We start from the raw sequence: 22,256 nt of genomic DNA, 5'->3' as shown, positions 1-22,256 counted from the left end.
GGAAAGCTCAAGGTTATGTAAGAACATAAAGCAATAAAATACTTTACATAACAATTCATGAAACCCACTTCCTACCAGGCACAATATACACCTGCAGCAGATTTTACTCTGCTTCAAATCCCCAGCTTCTCAGCCATCTTCTAGATGTTCTACTTCATATTTCAATTATGGTTAAGTGTTTCCTTTGTTTAACAAACTCACCCAAAACCAGAAAGACATTGAAAACACTACTCACATTAAGCAGGGTAAATTGCGAGGAAAATAAGTTTCTTAGCATCTTTCTCCATTCCACAGATAACCTCTTGTGTACCTTTCCGTCATGCTTCTGCTCAAATATGGTGTCACGACAGCTGCTATCCAGGCAGTGGAGGTAGTATGGAGGTCCAGCAGGGTTCTTGTTTGAGCCCCACTCTTTAACATCTGTTACCCCCTTGGCTAAACCTATGAGGAACCTAGGGTTCAATCCCATTTCATAGGCGGTCAACCAGCTCCTTCTCACCTTTGATAAAAACAGACAAGCTACACAACCCATCTTCTCTGAAGGCGTGAAGACTATTGCCACCTGGATGAGGACCAACTTCCTCCAATTAAATGCAGAGAAATAAGAGATCATGCTGTTGGAGAAGCAGCTAGAAGCTGGACGCCCAGTTGTTGGCCAGAGGAGCTGGAAAATGCCCCGTCCCCTTAAGGAAGTGGTAAAAAATGTAGGCATCAGGATCGATCAAAACCTTACTCTTGATGCTCATGCCAATACCACTGCTGGTGCCTGCTTCTACACCCTCAGACTACTTGGAAGGATCTTCCCCCTGCTACCTTCCTCCATCAAAAACATTGATGCAAGCTCTGGTACTAAGTAGACTAGACTATTGTAATGCTCGGTCAGCATCGGCCAACGAAACCTCTTTAAACAAGCGACAAGTTGTGCAGAACACTGCTGCCCGCCTTGTAGCAAACACTCCACCTAGAATGGCTTCTATTCCCCTCCTCAAAAAACTCCATTGGCTGCCTGTGAGAAAGTAGGTAAGATTTAAGATAGGCTGCACTGTCTTCAAGGCCCTTAATGAACAGGTTCCTTTCTACCTTTCTGCCAAATTTATCAAGTATACTCCCTCACGACCTCTAAGATCAGGCTCCAAGCTACTCCTCTGCACCCCTAGAAGTAAAAAAAAAAAAAAAAAAAAACGCGCTCCGGCGGCAGAGCTTTTTCTCACCTTACCCCGGCTTTCCGGAATGAGCTGCCCTTCAGCTCCGCAATGGTCAGAGCCTCTCTCAGTTCAGGAAGCTTCTAAAAACTCACTTCTTCTGATCGTGTCCTGGCTGAGGCCCACCGTCTGAGGCCCCCTGTCCTAAGTGCAGAAATACCCCTTGGGGTGATTCAGCGCTATATAAATCTATAAATAAAGCGTGTTGGATAAGGGGTGACTTGCTCGGGTGGCTTGCCTGTTGGACCGCTTGGATTTCTAATTGACTTTTGCCACCATTAGCCATGATTTATCTTAGAAATACACTTGGGTTTTGGGAAAGGGCTCTGCACTGGAACTCATTCTAGAAATAGGGTGGAGCATTGCTGGTTCAGGTGGGTTAAAAGTACTTGAAGCATTTTCCTATTCCCTGCAGCGTCGCTAAAGGCTCATTTTAGTCCCTCATTTTATTCAAGACGCATATGGAACTGCTGAGGGATCAGGGTCCCATCAGAGGCATGTCCTTACAGTCTAACTCGAATGACACATTAATAAAAAAAAGTGGTCCATGGCACACATTTGTCTGTAAGATAGTGCTAACACTTCAATAATAAAAATCTGTAAAATCCCGATTTTCCATTGTTGAATTATGCACAAATTTCTCCAGCCATTTATCCGTGACTCTAGATTCCTCTCCTGGCATTCCATTTATTCGCCACCGTCTTTCTGCAGAGATTCACCTGTGTTGCTCAGGATAACGCGCAATCTCACATTATAAAACTTGCCCAATCCTGCCATTTTCAGGTCATTTTTTTCTCCTTTGTCTCTCGTCCCTTTCTTCAAGTCCTAGTAATTTCCAGTTATCAGAAGTCTTGTCACACAGGGACAGTTTGTCTGTGGCCCTGACCTTCAAATTAACAAATGAATGCATTTGTGGAGTTGAAATCTCACTTCAGGTTAATTAAACTGGATTAACAGAAAAGCAACGATTTATAAATAAGACTAGTAAGTAAGTTATTCCTTATTAACAAATTCCTACGGTAATCCTGTTATATGAACTTTTGCTAATTTGAGGTCAGCATGTCAAAGTACTTTGTGGGTGGATAAACACATGCAATCATATTATACCAATAGAATTCTGTGCACTAGACTTAGTTTGAACCTCAACTGGACTGAGCCTGCAACCTAGCTAGTAAACGCTGCTGCTCAGACGTATCCAGGCTAACAATTAGTGAAACCCCTGTCACGGCCTGAAATTCCCTGTCACGGCCTGAAATTCCCAGGCTTAATTCCAAATATTCTAGCACGGCATGTGTGCAAGCCCATTGCTATTCTATTAAAATCCAAATGGTATTTGTTTTTAAAATACTGAAACCAGGTTTCTTTCAGCATGGTTGGAATAGCATGCCCAGATATGAACTTTGCAAAACTACATCTCACAGATATGACAAGGACTTGTTCCATGTAGTCTCTCCGTGCTCAAGCAGGGTCGGACCCTAGAATGGCTCCTCGAAAGGAAGGATACTTTGATCACCTTTGTCCCAAATCCTCTCGTCCGAAACATTGCGTTGTACTTTTTCTAGCGTACTGTTTTCTACAATTTTTATGTAAAGCGCTCCGACAACCTTGGACTTCTACGCACTTAAGAAAACCTCAAACTAGTAAATGAACGCAGTTTCCACATTTCTAAAAGGGAAACACTATTCAAACAGCTGAAGAGCGGAGGGGTAGAGACATGAAAACTGCATATTACCACCAAACCAAGAAAAGGCAAAGAGAAAAGACGGCGATGGCTTTGAACTGAAACACGATAAAGAGGCTTTGCAAGAATAAGACCGTGACAGAAAAAGGATATTAACAATCTACAGCAAAATTATATTTGAAAAATTTAACTAACCTTTTATGCCAGCAACAATTGAAGAAAAAACAAGCAATTGCACTGAATTGAGTAGCTTGCAGGAGATCGTAAGCCAGATGGTCTGCTGCATTGTGTGAGGGGTGCAGAAAAAGATATGCTGAGCATGTAGGAAAGAGGTGAATTTCTCTGAAGAGACGAGAATTAAGAAACAGATAAGGGACTATGGGGTCCTGAGAGGATCAAAATTTAAAGGGGTGCACCAACATTTAAAACAAGCAAACAATTTTGCCTTCTGCGGAGCCCCACTCGGAATTAAATCGCTCACCAGGCTGTCAGAGTTCGCCGTCCACCCAATAATTTGTCAACGCCCATTACAGAGTCTCGTGTCTGACTGGCATCGGATTTAAAGCTGTGCTGGGGAGATGTGTCCTCCAAGACAGGCTCTTCAATGCAGTCAGATGCAAAGAAAATAAAATAAAGTGTGTGTCTTCCCGTGGAAGGAGGGAAGAGAGACCATCACACGCTGTACTTTGTGATGGCCGACCATAATGCTCAGTGTGAAATCGCTAGATAGAGAGCTAAACACACAAAGAAGGGACTTTAACAGAATGCACCAATAAGAATCCAGCACTTCAGAATGCTGCAGCAAACCACCAATAGCAATGGGTGGATTTGCCAAAGCCACTCAGACAATAGGTCACCGCTGATGCGAAACCTATAAATAGAGGCACAGGGATAAGTATTTAGGATAAAGCACAGCAAAAAGGAATACAACCTTTTCATCTCACTGGGTTCCTGCTGGAAGCAGGGACATCGCAGTTAAGTGGAGAAGAGAGCCGGAGGCACTGCCTTGGAGGCGAAGGGGAGGAGAGTATAAGGAAGATTGTGCGTGAAGTGCTAGTGATGTATGAGTTTAAGGGTGGAGGTACAGGAGAAGGGTTTCAGCAGAGAAGAAAAAAAAAAAAAAAAAAGAAAAAAAAAAAAAGAGTTGGCAGTGCAGAGGAGTTATTGTTGGTGGATGAAGGAAGTCGACAGGGCATAAATGTGGGATTGTACAGGGATGCTTTGTAACAGGCGCAGGGAGGCATGGGGTAAGTGCAGAGATGTGTGCATAGTGAGATCTTTGAGGTATAGTGTGTGCATGTGGTAAATTACCCAATGTATTTATATTTTGAGGGACATAAAATTTACTTTGCTGTGAATATAGATGGCTCCATGGGAAGAATTTGAACCCAGAAGCTTTTCTTAGCTAGTCAGAGTTTGCACCCACACATGCAGAGACTACTACAAGAGGGCTGGAAGCCACTTCAGTCTGAGCTGGTACAATAACTAAAGGGCTGAAGGAAAAAAAAAAAAAAAAGAAAAAAAAGGGAAATAGAACAAAGATGCAGGTGGGCCAGACGTCTACACTCGGTAATTTCATTCAAAAGTCAAAGGTTATAAATGTTATATTAGTCCTGTAAAAATCTCACTCTGCAAATGCGTGAAGCACATTTACATTTAGAGCTTTCCCTCTGTAAACCGGTTCAAACAGGAAAAAACAAGCATTGGCAAAGCCAATAGGTCTAGCCTTCGGGAGTCATTGACTTTAGCAATTGCTTTTGTCAGGACTGTACAGCATCAGGAGACACTGGGCAGCATCTTTGAAATAAAAAAAAGGCACTGACAAAGACACTGGCTCACCCATAGGCGAGACCTATTGGCTTTGCCCATTCTTTCTGGCTTTGCCCATTCTTTCACCAGGAGTCGTCCCATGCATGGGACGACTCCTGGTGGCCGGAAGCCCTTGGAAAAGCACCCATCCCAACAGACCACGCACGGAACCTAGGCGTTATCCTGGATTCTTCACTTTCAATGAACAGACAAGTCAGCGCCGTATCCTCATCCTGCTTCAACATTCTTCGCATGCTCAAAAAAACATTTCGCTGGATCCCCACCGAAACCAGGAAAACAGTCACCCATGCTCTGGTCACGAGCCGACTGGACTACGGAAACACCCTCTACGCAGGTACTACCGCTAAACTCCAGAAGAAACTCCAACGAATCCAAAACGCCTCAGCCAGAATCATATTAGACATCCCACGCAACGAACACATCTCTGGTCACCTGAAAGACCTCCACTGGCTACCCGTCAACAAGAGAATCACTTTCCGACTGCTAACCCACGCACACAAATCACTCTACGACATCGGACCAGAATGCCTCAACTCACGACTGTCCTTCTACACCCCCTCCCGCCAACTACTTTCTTCCAGCCAAGCCCTCGCCACTGTACCTCGCATCAACAAGACCACCATGGGAGGCAGATCCTTCTCATACCTGGCTGCTAAAACATGGAACTCACTCCCCACTTACCTTCGCCTTACCCAGAACCACCTAGCATTCAGAAAGCAACTTAAAACGTGGATATTTGACAAGTAATTCCCCACCCCTCCTTAAGCGCCTTGAGACCCTCTGGGTATGTAGTGCGCTATATAAATTCTCTGACTTGACTTGACTTTCTGTAAAAAGTGAGCCAGACCCTTATAGTATTGACCTAGAAGGGTGAAAATACTGCTGACCTGCCATATTTAAAGCAATGTCTTGTAGGTTGCGTGCCGATTTAGGCAACAAATACATTTACCCACCGAGTTATCCTACAGCTGCACTCCCTTTAGAAAATAAACGTGTGCTTCTTATCTGATCAGTCCGGGCTTGGATGTTCTACAGTGACCCAAGTGTGACCCGTCGCTGCCACCAGCAGTTGTTTCTTGCCAAGAAGTGAACACAACCCTCTCAAGGAACATAAACACTGTCATCAAAGGGGCAGCAGAGCGTGCTTATGGTGTCCGCAAAGAAGCGTCTACAAATGCGGATTCCATACTCTAGGAAAGGTTGCTGGTGAGCAGAAGTCTGAGGAACCAGCTACAAGCAAAAGACACCGAAATAAAAGCATCTATTAAATATTAGCACATTCTTAATTGTTAAAACTATGAATGGTTTGGAATGAAAAAAAAAAATCTACAAAAGCGAGAACTTAGGTGTGTAATTTCAGACTAGGATACAGTAAATGGCAAGTTGAAGGCGTCATTTAGAGCCCCTAAGTGAGAGCCCTTACCAAGCCTCTGCCCCTACCAACTTAGAATGTAACCAATCAGACAAAAGGGGGTTCATCCAATCCAGAGGGACATGCGGGCCACATTCCTGTGAATGAACAACCTGAATAATAAAAGCAGCGGTATTGACGCAACAGTGTCTGGTATGCAGCGTATGCCAGAACTGGAGGTCCGCGCCTTGGCACCAAGTGCCAGGGCACAATCTGGCACCTCTGGAATAGCATGGAGAGGCATTCAGGGACTGTCTGCGCCCTGGCATCCCTCAGTATAATTCATGTGCACGGGGGATGGTCTGGGAATCTGACGCAGTTACAAGTTGTGTATGGTCTTTGCCACTGGGATTCACTTCTCCACGAGAGGGCACCATCTGCCGAAGGAGGTGCACGTTTTTATAAAACCGTTGAACCAGCACTGTTAACATGCATCTGGGACACCTTTGTAGCGCTACCCACTCATGGAAATATGCACTGTTAGGATCTTTGACATGAAGCCTTTTCCGGTGCCCACAGCAGAGTCTTGAGATGCAGCCAGAGTGAGGATTAAAAACATCAAACCGCTCCCACTCGTTGAACGGGTCTGTGCAGAGATTGGAGTGGGGCACCTTCCCAGGGGCCGGGCATTTCTGAACACTAATGACAAAGAATCGCAGGACATCAAAGGCCAGCGAGGATTTAAAGGAGTGATGGGGAGGGTGGGGTCATTTGTAGAAGAAGCATGCATAGATCGGAGGGAGGAGGTGGCAGAAAAGCTTTTAAACACGTACACATAAATAAATATTTCAATATAAAAGGAGAAGCACAATATCTTTTAAGGCGGAAAAACATCAAACCGCTCCTACTCTGAATGTGTCTGCACAGAGACTGGGAACCCGTAAGTTTGAAAAACTGATGGCAACGAATTGCAAGACAAAGGCCAAAGGGGGTTTAAAGCAGTGATGGGGAGGGAATGATTTATGGATGGAGCGAGCATTGTCGGGAGGGAAAAGGTGGGGTAGAAGCTTTTAAAAAATAAAGCTTGCATAAACACAAGCAGGAAAAAAAGGAAAATTGCCCCCAAAAACAAACACATAAGCCGCAAAGCGCAACGATACCAGTAAATAGGCGGTGCTACTTTCGAGGAAACCAAGCAAAAGCACGGAGTGTTGCATGCAACCTGACCCACCAGGAATGCAGCTGCCACCCTGTGCGCCGCTGCGCGCTCCGAGAGCAAAAGGCCGTGGAAGTGACACATTGGGAAGGAGGTGGGACATGCACCCGCCTTTGGCCATTTGCGTGCTTTCATTATTGAAAGACACACGCAAAGGTGTCAATCCAATGTGTGGGAGGAGTCAGACCCACACAGAGAAGTTTAGGGTGCTCACAAGAAGCCTCCCATAGAGCAGCTCATGCGCGCTGCATTAGGATCGACCAACATTTAAAAAAAAAAAAAAAAAAAAAAAAAAAAAAAAGACATTCTAATGTTTTAATAAAAATCCACTGAATTTGATCAAAGAAAAGGACGGACAGATAGTTTGAGTCCAATCTCAAAAAGAGGTGCATCGAACGGATGATTTAAATGTTGGGGGGGGGGGGGGGTGTCAATCAATTGCCAATATCAATTAATATGTACGTTTGATCAAAGTATGAGGAAAGTAACAAAGTGAGTACCCTCCTAAAGTCCTGTAACAAGGCACATTACAACTACCAATCTAAGGTTACTTTAGTGGCATAACTGGCTACCCAGAGGAAAATAGCCATGGCAGGAACCTTGAGGTCTAACCGCTGTAATATTTGTGCTTTTACAGTGCATGCTGAGCCTGCTCAAACATCGTTGCATTCACATATAAGAAAAAGGCTGCCTTACTTTCCAGAGTATCCTTGTTCTTTGATACCCTAGAAAATATATTGTAGCCTAAAGCTTGCCAGAGACTTACCTTTCAGCAATCTTGTTGACAAAATAGTAAATATGTTAACCACTTAAATGAGCACGAAATAAAAAAAAAAAGATATTATATATATCTACCGACGAGATTCCAAAGAATTAAATTAGCAAAAATCCATGAAGGATAGGGTTATGCCACCAGATTCACTTCAATCTTGAAGCCTTAAAGCGTGAGAGGAAACCGGTCTAAAGGCACGTTAATTGCCAGATCCTATCTTCTGATATAGAACACTTGGGATTTTATTAACAAACTGACCATATGGAGGACTAAAAAAGGTTTAAACTCAAAGGGTTAACATGTTTTTTTGCGAACTGGTGCCTAACAATTCAAAGTGTCTGGAAGAGCAGCAGTTGCGCCCAATGTGTTGCTCCCTCCCTATTACACCGTCAGACCACCATATCCCATGTAAAGGCAGCATTGAATGAGTATTCCCGCAGGTCACTGAAAACTGCCCTTCATCAAGAGGATTCCAACAAACTGAAAATCGTGCACAAGTTACAAGACCCTCTTTCATTTTTCCCCACAGTCTCTCGCTCACAGTAAATGTCCACAGCTGCATACAACTTCGACAAGTGTGGCTTAACCTATTGAGAGCGTGGGTATAAAACTATGTTTAAATGAAGAGTGGTCCCTTTGGGGTTGAATGTGCAATCTGATCTACATATAAGCAATATTACCATACAACAATATTGCATACAATTACTTTCAACGAATATGCAAAAGCTCCCAGTACAGTTACACCATACATCAATGCTCCATGAAGTATGCCATTTACTGAACAAGTGATAGTTAATCACATCTAATATTTATTCACTGGATTGATCGTGCTAGCACACATCTTCGTAGACATTTCTGAGAACACATTAGCCCAGTGTTTTGCCTTTGGTCTGCAGCCGCTTATAAATATTAGCAGATTAAGAAAGTGAAAAGGTGAGAAAGTAAAACGTTATGTGAGAAGATTAAAATTGGAGGCTCAAAATTAAGTTAGTATCCTCAAATTGCTTCATAGTATCAGTGCAAGTGAATCAAACAGAAGAATATGGCCCCAGCTGAATTTGGAAAAGCTCCATCCTTCCCAGTAAAATGTAGTTTAGGTTTGTGAATTAAATAAAATATTCAATTGTTGGTTTATTTGATCAATGCTTGGGTCTGTATTTGTGTATTTGTGTACTGTTTTGCAACTCAGTTCACCGAAATGGCTTATGCCAGTGTGCCAGGCTTCCAGTAGTGACTCCGTGAAGGCCCAAGGCTTCTAGAGGTGATTAATTGGGGGTCCACAGAAGTCAAAAGTTTAAACCACTTCATTAGTTTATAAATAATCAGATTCCTAAAATGTCTTTCAGAACACCGAGCCCACCAGAAAGTACTGCACCACTGGATACATGATCTTTTTACCCAATATATTGGAAAGCATTGGAAAAGAAAATATTCAAAGTTCCTCTTAGCCTTTACAGACTTCCCCCCTATAATTACTGTTGACGTGATTAGACCACAGTGATTTATACACACACACACACACACACACACACCACACCCACCCCACCCCACACCCCCCCCCCCTGTAAGCATGTAGAGCTGTAGATTCGCATGCTTTGCATACTCCTGCCATCTAGTGTTGGCTCCGGATGTTTGCAAGTTGTTTTTGTTCGAATAAGTCTTTTCCAGTCATGAGGCAAGGTGACTGAGAATGCACACGGACTCCATTGATTTCCTGCAAGAGGTTGAGAATGGAGTAAATGAGTGTGGTATAGAGGGGTCCATGCGTATGTTATCTGAATAATAAGAACTGCAACAGCCACAAGTCTCTGGGGTGTAGGGAGGGAGCATGTGAATCTACAGCTCTACATGCCAGGAACAGATGCTCACAGGGTAAGTAACGCACAAGTTACTACTTGTGTAACGATATATCTGTAAGAGACATTAGTTAGTGATAGATTCCTTACCTTAGAATATCGCCAGGTGTCAGACTGGATCCGGAAATTTTTTGCGTAGCAGTACCCTTGCGCGTCGGTAGGCGTCGTCTGCGGCTCCGCGTCAGTCGTCGTGGGCGCCGTGATGACGTCGTCTTCAGTACTTAGACGCCGCCTCCGCGTGCTGACGTCAGTTCTTAGACACAGCTTTTCCGCGCCAGAAGCGCAGAGCCATGTTAAAAACCAACACTGGTGCCATTGAAACTAGGGCCCTGAAAGGGGATGACCTTAACCCTAGATATCAGTCCGCAGAACCGGAGGATGGGTGGGTCGGTAAGGAATCTATCACTAACTAATGTCTCCTACAGATATATCGTTACACAAGTAGGGACTTGTGCATCTGAAAGAGACACGTTAGTGATAGATTCCTTAACTTAGAATAGATCTCCCAGCAATACCAAACCCGGTGGTGGGTCTGCGAACCAATAATCACACCAGAAAGTCCTGGAGGACGGAACGGCCAAAGAAGCCATCCCTCCGGACTGGACTGTCCAGGCAGTAGTGTCTTGCAAACATGTGCAGCGCGGCCCACATAGCTGCCTGGCAAATGTCCTGCAAGGGCACTCCCCGGCCCAGGGCAGTTTTAGTCGCCGTGGCCCGGGTGGAATGAGCCCGCAATCCAACAGGGGGCTCCTTTTTAGCCAAGGAGTAACATGCCTGGATACACAAGATGATCCACCGAGAGATGGTCCGCTTGTGCACCGCTTTTCCCTTCTTAGCGCCCACGTAACCAACAAAGAGTTGGTCATCCACCCGGAACTGGCGAGTGCGATCCAGATAGTATGAGAGCACACGTTTTGGGTCCAGACGGTGGAGCCGCTCTTCCTCTTTAGAGGGATGCGGTGGCGGAAAGAAGGTGGGCAAGGTGATAGACTGCCCGATGTGGAAAGCCGTGACAACCTTGGGCAGGAAAGATGGCCTAGTCCGCAACGCAACCTTGTCCGGATGGACAGAAAGGAAAGAAGGTTTAGATGAAAGAGCCTGGATCTCACTCACTCTCCTGGCAGAGGTGATGGCAACCAGGATAGCAGTCTTCAGAGTAAGAAGGAGGAGGGGGCAGTTGTGAAGTGGCTCAAAGGGAGCGCACATCAGAAATGTAAGAACAAGGTTCAAGTCCCACTGAGGCATCACAAACGGAACAGGAGGAAACATGTGTGTCATGCCCTTCAGAAAACGATTTACAATAGGGGACTTGAACAAAGCAGGCTGATCAGGCAGCCTTAGAAAGGCTGAGAGGGCAGAAAGGTAGCCCTTGATAGTGCCCAGAGCAGAGCCCTGCTGGGCGAGAGTAAGAAGGAAGAGGAGAACCTCAGAAAGAGGGGCAGAAAGTGGATCCACAGCCTTTGCTGTGCACCATGCCACAAATCTGTTCCACCTGCAGGCGTATACCGACTTTGTGGAGGGACGCCTGGCTGCCAGAATTACATTACAGACTTCAGGAGGCAAGTCAAATGACCTCAACTGTCGCCGCTCAATCTCCAAGCATGGAGGTGGAGACTGGACAGGTTCGGGTGGAGGACCGCCCCCTGCTGCTGCGACAGAAGGTCCTCCTGAAGAGGCAGACGAACAGGGGGATCGACTGACATACTGAGTAGCTCTGGATACCAGTATCTTCGTGCCCAGTCCGGAGCCACAAGGATGACTTGGACCCGGTCGCGCTTGAGCTTCTTCAGCACTCTAGGCAGAAGTGGTATAGGTGGAAAGGCGTACAACAGACCCCAACTCCACTCGCGTCGAAAAGCGTCTCCGAGCGAGTGCCGCCTTGGAAATTCCGGTACAAAAGGGGGTGGTGATGGACGGAGCATCCGAACCAAACGCTCACACCCAGTCAAAAGATCTGGGTTGAAGCCATCACCGTTCTTTAGCCCACTCTGCCACCCCAGTTCAGACATGGCTATATGCAAATCAGTCTGACCCTGTGCCTCATGGGAACAGTCCAGCCCGAACTGCCAAGCCATGCCTTCCCTGGACCGGAAACAAGCTTCCGAGGACCGGTTTCTGGCATCACAGCCGTCCTCAGCCCGGCTTGCTTGAATCCAGTGGCAAAGTGAGCAAGGGACTCACGTCTGAGCATACCCTGCCACACTTATGGCGGCCAAAAGCGGTACAAAAGGGGGTGGTGATGGACCGAGCATTGGAAATTCCAACGTGCAGAACTGATGACATTGCGCGTTCTCTTCGGTGGCGAATAGATCTAACCAAGGCTCTCCCCACTGCTGAAAGAGGCCTTGCGCCACGTCAGAGTTCAGACACCATTCGTGATCCAGCATGCACCGACGGCTGAGTTCGTCCGCCCTGGCGTTCAGAGAACCTGCCAGGTGTTGAACCACCAGGGTCACGCCCTGATGTTCCAGCCATTGCCAGAGGCGCAGAGCCTCCTGGCACAGGGTCCACGACGCCACCCCGTCCTGTTTGTTGCAGTACCACATGGCGGTGGTGTTGTCCGTGAACACCTGCACTACACTCCCCCGGACAGAGGGGAGGAATGCCTTCAGTGCTAGACGAATCGCCCGCAGCTCCGGTTAGGTAAGGGAGAGGGATCTGCCGCTGACCCAATCGCGGTCCGTGAGCCACCACTGCAGCTGTCTCGCTGTGCCCTCCGAGATCAGGACATGGTCGGATAGGTTGCCTTGATGCTGGGCCCACTGAAACTTCAGGTCCCACTGCAGAGCCCGCATCCACCACCGGGCGTGATGCACCAGCAGGATGCAGGAGGCCATCAGCACCAGAAGCCACAGCGTCAACCTGACCGAGACACGGGATAAAGGCTGAAAGAGTGGAATCAGAGCCTGAATATCCTGAACCTGCTGTTCGGGAGGATAGACCCGAAACTGCGCCGAGTTGAGGACCGCTCCGATGAAGAGGAGCTTCTGAGAGGGGCACAGGTGTGACTTCGGCACATTGATGGAGAACCCCAGCTGGTGCAGGAGGTCTGGAGGTGGCTGACGATTGTCTGGGGCGAGCCCGCCTTCAACAACCAGTCGTCGAGGTAGGGGAAGACTGACACCCCTAACCTGCGCAAATGAGCTGCGACCACCGCCATCACTTTCGTGAACACCCGTGGGGCGCTGGTAAGGCCGAAGGGGAGCACGGTAAACTGAAAGTGCTCAGGGCCAACCATGAACCGCAGGTAGCGCCGGTAGACCGGCAGGACGGGGATGTGGAAATAAGCGTCCTGCAAGTCCAACGCTACCATCCAGTCTCCTGGGTCCAGGGCAGCCAAGACCAGAGTCAGCATTTTTGAACTTCTCCTTCCGGAGGAAGCCGTTGACGTTCGGTAGGTCCAAGATAGGGCGTAGGCCCCCTTTGCCCTTCTTGGGTACCAGAAAGTAGTGGGAGTAACAACCACACCCTACTTCTGGCCCAGGAACGTGCTCGATGGCCCCCTTGGCCAAGAGGGCCGTAACTTCCTCCTGCAAAAGTCGCAAATGATCCCCCGATACACGCTGGTTCTGCGGTGGCATGGCTGGAGGGGTCGCCTCGAAGGGGAGGGAGTAGCCCCTTCGGACGATTTACAGCACCCACCTGTCCGATGTGACAGTGCGCCAGTGGAGGAGGTGATGGCGAACCCTGCCCCCCACTGGCGACACATGGGCCTGAAAGCACGGACTAGGAGGGTTTTGAGGCGGATGCTGCGGGGGAAGGTGTGGACTGTCCTCGCCGTTGTCCCCGACCGCCGCCACAGCGGTTTCCACGGCCACCACCGCGTTGGGTATTACTCTGCGGTGCGTGGCTGGCAGCACGTGTGGGTACACCCCTTCCTTAGCCACGAAATGAGCAAAAGGCAGCAGTTTGCTGGCGCGGGGCCGAGAGGCCCAAGGACTTGGCCGTAGCCCTGGGGTCCTTAAAGCGCTCAAGCGCATGGTCTGCCTTGTCGCCAAAAAGGCGACGGCCATCAAACGGCATGTCCATGAGTGTATTCTGGACATCAGCCGAGAAGTTGGCGGACCTCAACCAGGCGTGGCGACGAATCGCCACCGTCGTTGCCATCGCTCTGCCCAGTGAGTCGGTGGTATCCAGTCCACACCGAATAGAATAACGTGCCGCATCTCGGCCTTCCACAAGGGCTTGGCCGAGTTTAGCCCGGACCTCCAACGGGCATTCTGGCAGCACTTCCGTGACCGTATCCCACAGGGAGTGGGTGTAGCGGCCCAAGAGGCATGCGGTGTTGGAAGACTGCAGTCCCAGACTTAGGGAGGAGAATACCTTCTTGCCGTATTGCTCATACCTCTTGGATTCCCTGTCAGGCGGAGCCGATGGGAATGCGGTCTGGGAATTGGAGGCCTGGATCACCAGGCTCTCAGGGGTGGGGTGGGTGGACAGGAAACAAGGGTCGCCCGGAACTGGGCGGTGTCGTCTGGCCACGTTCCCATCTACAGGCGAACCTGTAGCGGGCCAGGACCAAGTGCCCAAAAGAACGTCAGTCAAGGCCTCATTAAACGGCAGCAGAGGCTCAGCCGAGCTTGACTGCGGTTTAAGGACCTCAGTGAGGAGGTTAGTCCTCACAGCGAGTTCAAGGCCCAAGGCCTTGGCCGCCCGCGTCAGCACCACACTGTAGGTAGCCCCCCTCCTCTGTAGCCACGGTAGGAGGGGAGAAAAAAACCAGTGTCTGGTGAGGTGTCCAGACCGCTGGCATTCCCAAGTCCACCTGTCCAGTCCTCCTGGGACTGACACTCCCGTGTCAGAGTGTCCTCAGACACCTCCCAATACTCCTCATCACCCATCTCCTGGTACTCAGGGGTATCAAATGATGGGGCCGGCTCATGGAAGATGAAATCTCCGAACGGCGTCGAAAGCGGCGCCGTATCGAGGGAGGTATCGGGGACGGCGCCGCCCGAAGACAGCGCCGGGGGTGACACCTGAGGGACCGGCGCCAGGGAGGTCGTTCGGTCCACGGGCGATGACCCGGATCCGGAACCAGATCCAGAGGGGGCCTGCGGCGCCGAAGCACCCGACAGCGTCGAAGCCCTCGACCCGCTAGGGCACCCAGACGGGTCCGCTGGGCCCGAAGGCGCCGCGGAGCCCGCCGGGGGAGCGAGGGACCTCATGGCCATGAGGAACCGCTCGATCTCCTCCAGTGTCGCACGCGGCCCAAGGACCGGAGGGTATGGGGCCGGATGAGACGCCTGAGACTCAGACGGAGCCGCTTGGGCGGTGCCACCTGAACCCCCGGCCGCGTTGTGCGAGCGTCGGGGGGAGTCGGAAGAGCGATGACGTCTCTGCGACTTCTTGTGCTTACCTGACGACTTCGACCCTGAAGAGTGATGTCGACTCCCAGAGCTACGATGGCTCCGCTCCCGCGACTGGTCCCTCGACCTCCGTCCGGACCGGGACGTCTTGGTGCGGGGCCGACTGCCGGAGTTAAGAGTCGCTTGCGGAACCGCTCCCGCCTAGCTTTCGAAGTCAGGGCCCGGCAGTCGGAACAGGCCTGGTCGTCGTGGTCGACGCAGAGACAGTGGAGACACAGACGGTGAGGGTCGGTGACCGACATAAGTCGGTCGCAGTCCTCACAGGGTTTAAAACCTGGCATCCCTATCAGCACCGTTCGGAGTCGAAGACTCGAAAAAGAAATGATCAAAAGGGATCAAAAAGTTTAGTCAAAAAAAGAATAAGGTACCACTTTTTCCGTATCTGCGCTGCTGGCGGGGAAAAAAGAAGAACGGACGTCAGCGCGCGGAGGCGGCGTCTAAGTACTCCGACGACATCATGGCGCCGACGACAGACGCGGAGCCGCAGACGACGCCTACCGACGCGCAAGGGTACTGCTACGCAAAAAAATTCCGGATCCAGTCTGACGCCTGGGGATATTCTAAGGTAAGGAATCTATCACTAACGTGTCTCTTTCAGATATAATCTGTCTGAGGCATGTGTGCTGTAGATACACAGGCTTTGGATAGACTGTATAGCAGTACTTGTCCCAAAGCAGTGGCTAACCAGTGGGTGTTGGTAGTTTGGAAAAAAAAAATTTCAGCGCGGCTTGTCCTACATTAGCTTATTGGCGTTCGAATACATCCATACAATGTTTGGTGAATGTCTGGTGTGGACCGTGTAGCTGTCTTACACATGCCCGCTTTGGGAATGTTACCTAACAAGGCCATAGATACTCCTCTAGGAGGTACAGTTAAAGTACTTAGCTTTAACAACTAGTTTGAATACATTTAACAATCCACCTCGAAATACCGGATTTAGTGATATGTTTCCTTTTATGAGGGGGAGCAAAGGTAACAAAATGGTTTTGTGAAGATCTTTGGTCCTATCAATATAGCATAATATTGCTCTTTTGACAAAGTGTGTGAAGAGCTCTTTCCGCTACAGAATCAGGTTGAGGGAGAACACAGGTAACTCAACTGACTAGTTAATGTGAAAAGCAGAGACTACTTTTGGATTTGTACAAACTATCCCATCTTTATGAAGTTGAAAGAAGGGTAACTCACCAGTCTTAACGAAGTGATAGCAATTAAGTAGGCAACCTTCCATGAAAGAAATTGTAATGAACAGAAATTGTAATGAACAATTGTGTAATGGTTCAAAAGGTGGACCCATAAGCCTTGTAAGAACAATGTTGAGGTTCCAGACAAGTGCAGGTGGTACTCTGGGTGGTATTATTCTTTTAAGGCCCTCCATAAAGGCTTTGATTACTGGAACTTTGAATAAAGATAAATGTTGCCTGATTTGAAGACATGCAGCTGCTGCTGGAAGGTGTAGTCTAATAGATGTGTAGGCTAAACCTGCTTGTTATAGATGCAACGGATCACAAATGATATTTCACACAGATGCACCTAGCAGATCAGTAGAGTTATGGCAAAATATGACAAATCTTTTCCATTTTACAACATAGCATGCTCTAGTGGTAGGTTTCGTTGCTTTTTTAGGAATGGTCATACAATCTGGTGGTAGGTTTAAATAACCAAACTAGGACTTCAGGAGCCAAATCGCCAGGTTGAGGTCCTTGGAATTTCGATATCCGATTTCTCCATGGTTCTGTGTGAGAAGGTTTGATGTTAGGTAAAGCTTCTGATATGGAAATGATAGATGCAAAATTGTGGTGAACCATGGCTGTCAAGCCCATTTGGGAGCTACCAGAATTAGTGTGAGAGATGGCTGCCTGAGTTTCCGAACCAGAAATGGGAGGGGGAGAGGCAGAAAAGCTTAAGCAAATACCCCATACCAGTTGATCCATAGGGCATTGCCTTTGGATAGAAGGTGTGGGAACCTGGAGGCGAAATCTGGGCATATGGAGTTCTGATGTGGCAAAGAGGTCTACTGGTGGAAAACCCTATTTTTGAAAGTAAGAAAGAAGAACTTGTGGATGAAGTTCCCATTGGGTATTTATTTTCATTCTGCTGAGGAGATCAGCAGATAGAATGTCCGTGCCTGGGAGGTGTTCTGCCAGAAGTTGGATTTTGTGACGAATTGCCCAATGCCAAACGGTCTGAGAGAGGCGTGACAGTTGTAGAGAGTTCTCCCCCCCCCCCCCCCCCCTCCCCGGTTTTGTACATAGTGGTCATATTGTCTGTCCAGACTACGACAAGTTTCCCGTTCTGGGGGAGTTAGTTAAACTAGCGTTAAAAGCATAAAGCATTTCTGCTGGCAGTTCTGGTAGTGGTGATAGGTCTGTAGGTTGGTTTGAGTTCCAAAGTCCCAGAACTTTTAAGTGTTGTAAATGTGCACCGGAGTCTGTTGTGAGCACAACTTGTAGAATAGGGTAGATAAAGGGCTGCCCTGTGTTCCACCACTGCAGAGAACGAGGAGTGCAGCGGTCTACCAACACTAGATCTATTAGTGGTTGTTTTGAAACTGCAGTAGTAATGTTTGAAAATTGTGAATTCTGGTAGCTTTGGGATATGCTAGAGCCATTTGAGTGTTTAATATAGCTCCTAGATAGGGCTGTATCCGATTGGGTTGAAGGTGGGATTTTTGAACATGGGACTGTAAATCCCAACTGATGTAGAAGCTTTATGGTGATTGGAGTGTGTGGCACATGTTTAGGATGTGTCCTGGCTTTTGAGTTATTCGTCTAGGTATGGGAAGAGAGGGATTTGTGGTCTTCGTACATGTGCTCCTACCACTACCACGCATTTGGTGAACACTCTGGGTGCAGTGGTCACTCCGAATGGAAGTACTTTGAACTGATAATTATTTTTTTTCTATCACAAATCTGAGGTATTTGCGATGTGCTGGGTGAATGGGTATGTGAAAGTATGTGTGCTTTAGGTCTAGTGTTTACATAAAGTCGCCCTGCTACAAAAGTGGAAGTATTTGTTGTAAAGTGATCATATGGAAGTGTTCTGATATTATGTAGAGGTTTAAAGTTCCGAGAACCAATACCGGTCTTAAGGAACGGTCCATTTTGGGAATTAAGAAGTATAGTGAATATACCCCTGAACAGTGCTGTGATGGGACGGGACGGGTTCTATAGCTCCTTTTTTAGAAGAGCTTGTAATTGTTTGAGCAGATGTTTGTGTTCCAAAAACAGTTTGTGAATGAGAGGCGGAATGTTGGTAGGGTTGCTTGTGAGTTCAAGGCAATAACCATGATGGATAACGTTCAACACCCATTTGTCCGTTATTGCCTGTCAAATGGGAAGTAACAGAAGTAACCTTCTCTAGACAGGTGATGGATGTTTGGGGGGAAGGGATATTAAGTAACTGTTTATTAATGATACATGATGGTGTACCTCTACATCTTCCTTTGAAGTGGTGGTTACCTCTATATCCACCTCTAGAGGGGGAAGACTGTCTTGTATATGAAGATGAGGTGGCATCTGTGGCATTATTGGAGCCCCCTCTGTAGAAAGAACGACAAAAGAAACCTCTAGTAGCTGGAGACTGAAGTGCTGCCATTGTTTTTTCCACTTCTGGTTTTTTTCTCTTCTCCAACGATTGGTCCGTGGTCCAAAAAAATGGTTCTTTCTCAAATGGTGCATGGAGGATAATTTGTTGAACTTCTAGGTTGAAACCAGAAATGCTAAGCCATGCATGTCTCCTTAGTATGATGTTGGGATCGACACCTCTAGCTGCAGTATCTGCAGCATCTAGAGCTCATCTAATAGAGGATTTGTGAAATAAACTTGCCTTCTTGCACTATTTCTTGCCCATTTTTCCTGTGCTCTTCTGGGAGATTGTAATCATTCTTCCATCTCATTCCAGTGTGCCCTATCATTCCTAGCCAACAGCCCTTAAGTGCTAGCTATGAGCCAATGATTGGCTGATTGAGCGGCTACTCTTTTGCCGGAGGAGTCTATTAATTACCATTCTTTATCAGGAGGTGCCTCTCCTGAAGTTTGTGAATTTGCCCTTATGTGAGTTCGAAACTACTAAGGAATCTAAAAGGCAACTGAGCCTTACTAAAGTCTGGGCCAGATGGGATTTATATTTTTTATCCACCCTAGGTGTTCGGATACGTGCCCTAACTGGATCCTTGAAAATACGGTCTCCATGCCTTATCATACCCTTTAACATAGGCAAGGGTAGAGATGTGCGTTTCCTAAAGTCTCAAAAAGGAAATCCTCTTCTAGGTCTTCTTTATGTAATTGGACCCCATGATAAGTGGCTGCTCTAGCAATCAGCTCCTTGTATGGATCGTCTGGAGGGGAAGGTTTGGCTGGATATATATCTGGATCTGTGTCTCCCGGTGGGTCTATATTAGTAATCCCACTGGTCAAGTAGTGGTTGATTATCAGTGTCCTGGTCATCTCCTATATCAGGAGAGCCTTGAGATGTAATATGTAAAGGGTCTAAAGCTGGTGTGAGGTATTGGTGAAGAGGGTGGAGGGAGGAATGTTCTAGGACTAGTAGCTATGTCCTTCATCAGAGGGATTCTGTATTCAGTGTCGGTTTTCCTTTTGGGAAGTGGTTTGACTGGCGTAGTTGTAATGTGTCCAGTTTGAGGATTAATATGCATCTTCTGTTTTGTATCCAGCTTTTAACTATTTTTTTTCAGAATCTGCTCCGGTATCTTTAGAGGAGCTAGATTGGTCCTTTTTACTTTTCGATCCCAAATGCATCTGCATCGAAGGGGTATTCTCGGTTCAAGCTTGACATGTTGTTTGTGCCAAGCCAAAAGGCGGGCTTTGGACTCAAGTCTCGGTGCCTACCATAGCCTGATGACAGTGGTGGCCCAATTGCCCACTAAACCCACTCCAAGCAAGACAAAGGCTAAGAGGCTTTATTACTCATGCCACACTGTCCAGATGGAAAGTCGTGGGACTCCAGCTCGATCTCCAACTCTGAATCTGAGTCCTGAAAGGAAAATGACTCTTCCTTTGCCTTAATCTCGTCTTGCTCAATTTTTTCATCAAAGATATCAGAGGTCTCCGATAGTTTGTCGCTGCATGTCTCTGCGTCGGGCACAACGGTCTCCAAGAGTCTTTTTGGAACAAAATGACAGACACACGTCGCAGTCTTCCTCTGTGCTCCGGGGAAAGAGGTTACAGACCTTATGAAGGTCAGTGCGCGTGTATTTGGAATTGCCCCTAGGACAGAATTGGAATGTTTTAGTTCCATCGGTGGAAGACTCAATACTGGATTCTTCGAGTGGAAAGAGGAGACAAGCTAGGCTTTCAGGCTGTGGTTAGAGTTTTGTATTGGCTAATTAAAGTTAAGAAGTTAACACAGAAGGTTGGAAACGCGATCGAAAAAAATACGAGGTAAGTGAATTGCAAACAGAAGGGATCCAGATTAGCGGTTTTGAATTGGAGCGCTGCAATAGATATCCAAATCCGCTGGCGAAAAAGACCCAAAAACAATGGTGTCTATGCACATCATCACTGAAAGGAGGAGTCACTTTGCCTTGTGACTGGAAAAGACTTCTTCGAACAAAAACAAACTTGCAAGCAACCGGACCCAACACTAGATGGCAGGAGTATGCAAAGCATGTGCATCTACAGCACATAGGCCTCGAACAAATAATTCTCACCTCCTGTGAGATTTATTTTAGCTGGTTGCAGAGGATTAACTATTTTGTTCATTTTTTTAGGAACTTTTGTCCATATCGCTAAACTACTCAGGAGATGCTCCAAGGTGACCTGTTTGGGGCTTAAAAAAAGCCTAAATAAACAGCAGAAAATAACAGACTAACAAGAGATGAACGTATTCAGGTCCTAAATCAAGGGGATTAAACGGGTTGGAGAATTCTTACCAGTTGCTTAACATAAGAATGGACCCACTAGGAGTTTCTAAGAAAAAGGAGTAAAATGTGAAACGTTAACAGATTCAACAGTAAAAGAAGGTACTTTAACAACAATTGAGGAGGTGGAAGAAACTTAAAGAGCTCAGAAAGTTGAACTTTAGAAAAAGTGTTGGGTAGATTGGACATTACACAAAGACTATGGCCAGCAGGGATATTTTGATAAATAAATGATCGGCAAATGGAGAACTAAGGCACAGAAAATATAGAGCTAGAAGATTAGGGAAATAAAACACATTCTTTTGTTTACATTTTAAATATGACTATTGTAAAAGAAACTCAATCTGAGATGGTTGAGAGACCGAGGAAACAGAAGCAAGAGAATTAAAAAAATAATAATCTAATGGGCTCCATAATTACAGTAAAGACAGGCAAGCTTTCCCAAAATGCATCTCAGATTGCTCTAGGATTAGCATACACTTATGTGATCTGAAAGTTGAATGCAAGCACGGTCTTGCTTTCCAAACAATGCCAATGTATTTTAGCTAGAGCCTTCTGAAAACAGATATCCATTGTTTAAAAAATGCTTGTACTTTTCTTATTCTAAGTAAGGACACATGTGGATGACAAGACTCTGGTAGTCCTGGCATGAAAGTAGGTCAACCTTTAGCATCACCTACCTTCTGAGACTCCATTTCATACAGAGGCCACTCGCATGAATATACAATGCTTCTGCCAGTCTTGTTCAATGCAATAGACATGGTCTTGTATCCTGCAGGAGTTAAAAATAATAACTATTGTGTCAGTCTGTTCAAATATAAAAGCATGCACGAAAATGGTGGCATAATCGGGGGGAGATGGGGTGGGTTTTGGAGGCGGAGGAGGAGAAGGGCAGTTTCAACAAATCCCAGGGCAGGGTGATAAATGCTAGTTATAGATTAGAAAAAGGTAACATACTTAATGATTACTTTTGCAATAGATTCTATGAGGGGCATGTAGGTCAGAACATCGATTTAATTCACGTTTTCTTCATCGCAGGTGGTCACATTGTAGTAGTTGTGGAAAAACAGTTGATTACATAAAACGATCAGGGCAGCCAATAGA

At 46.9% G+C, this 22,256-nt stretch overlaps 1 protein-coding gene across 1 annotated transcript in view; it reads right to left on the bottom strand.

Moving 5' to 3' along the window:
* GLA (galactosidase alpha) overlaps positions 1–22,256 on the bottom strand; it is a 128,173-nt gene that overhangs the window by 65,161 nt on the left and 40,756 nt on the right. The window contains exon 4 of the mRNA XM_078688398.1: positions 21,833–21,924. Coding sequence (XP_078544524.1) covers positions 21,833–21,924 — 92 coding nt within the window. The remainder of the gene's footprint in view (positions 1–21,832; positions 21,925–22,256) is intronic.

Source organism: Lissotriton helveticus, chromosome 4_1 (assembly GCF_964261635.1).
Source record: "Lissotriton helveticus chromosome 4_1, aLisHel1.1, whole genome shotgun sequence".
NCBI lineage: Eukaryota > Metazoa > Chordata > Amphibia > Caudata > Salamandridae > Lissotriton > Lissotriton helveticus.
Note: the sequence above shows the minus strand (reverse complement) of the source record. Positions and strands in the feature narration are given on the sequence as shown.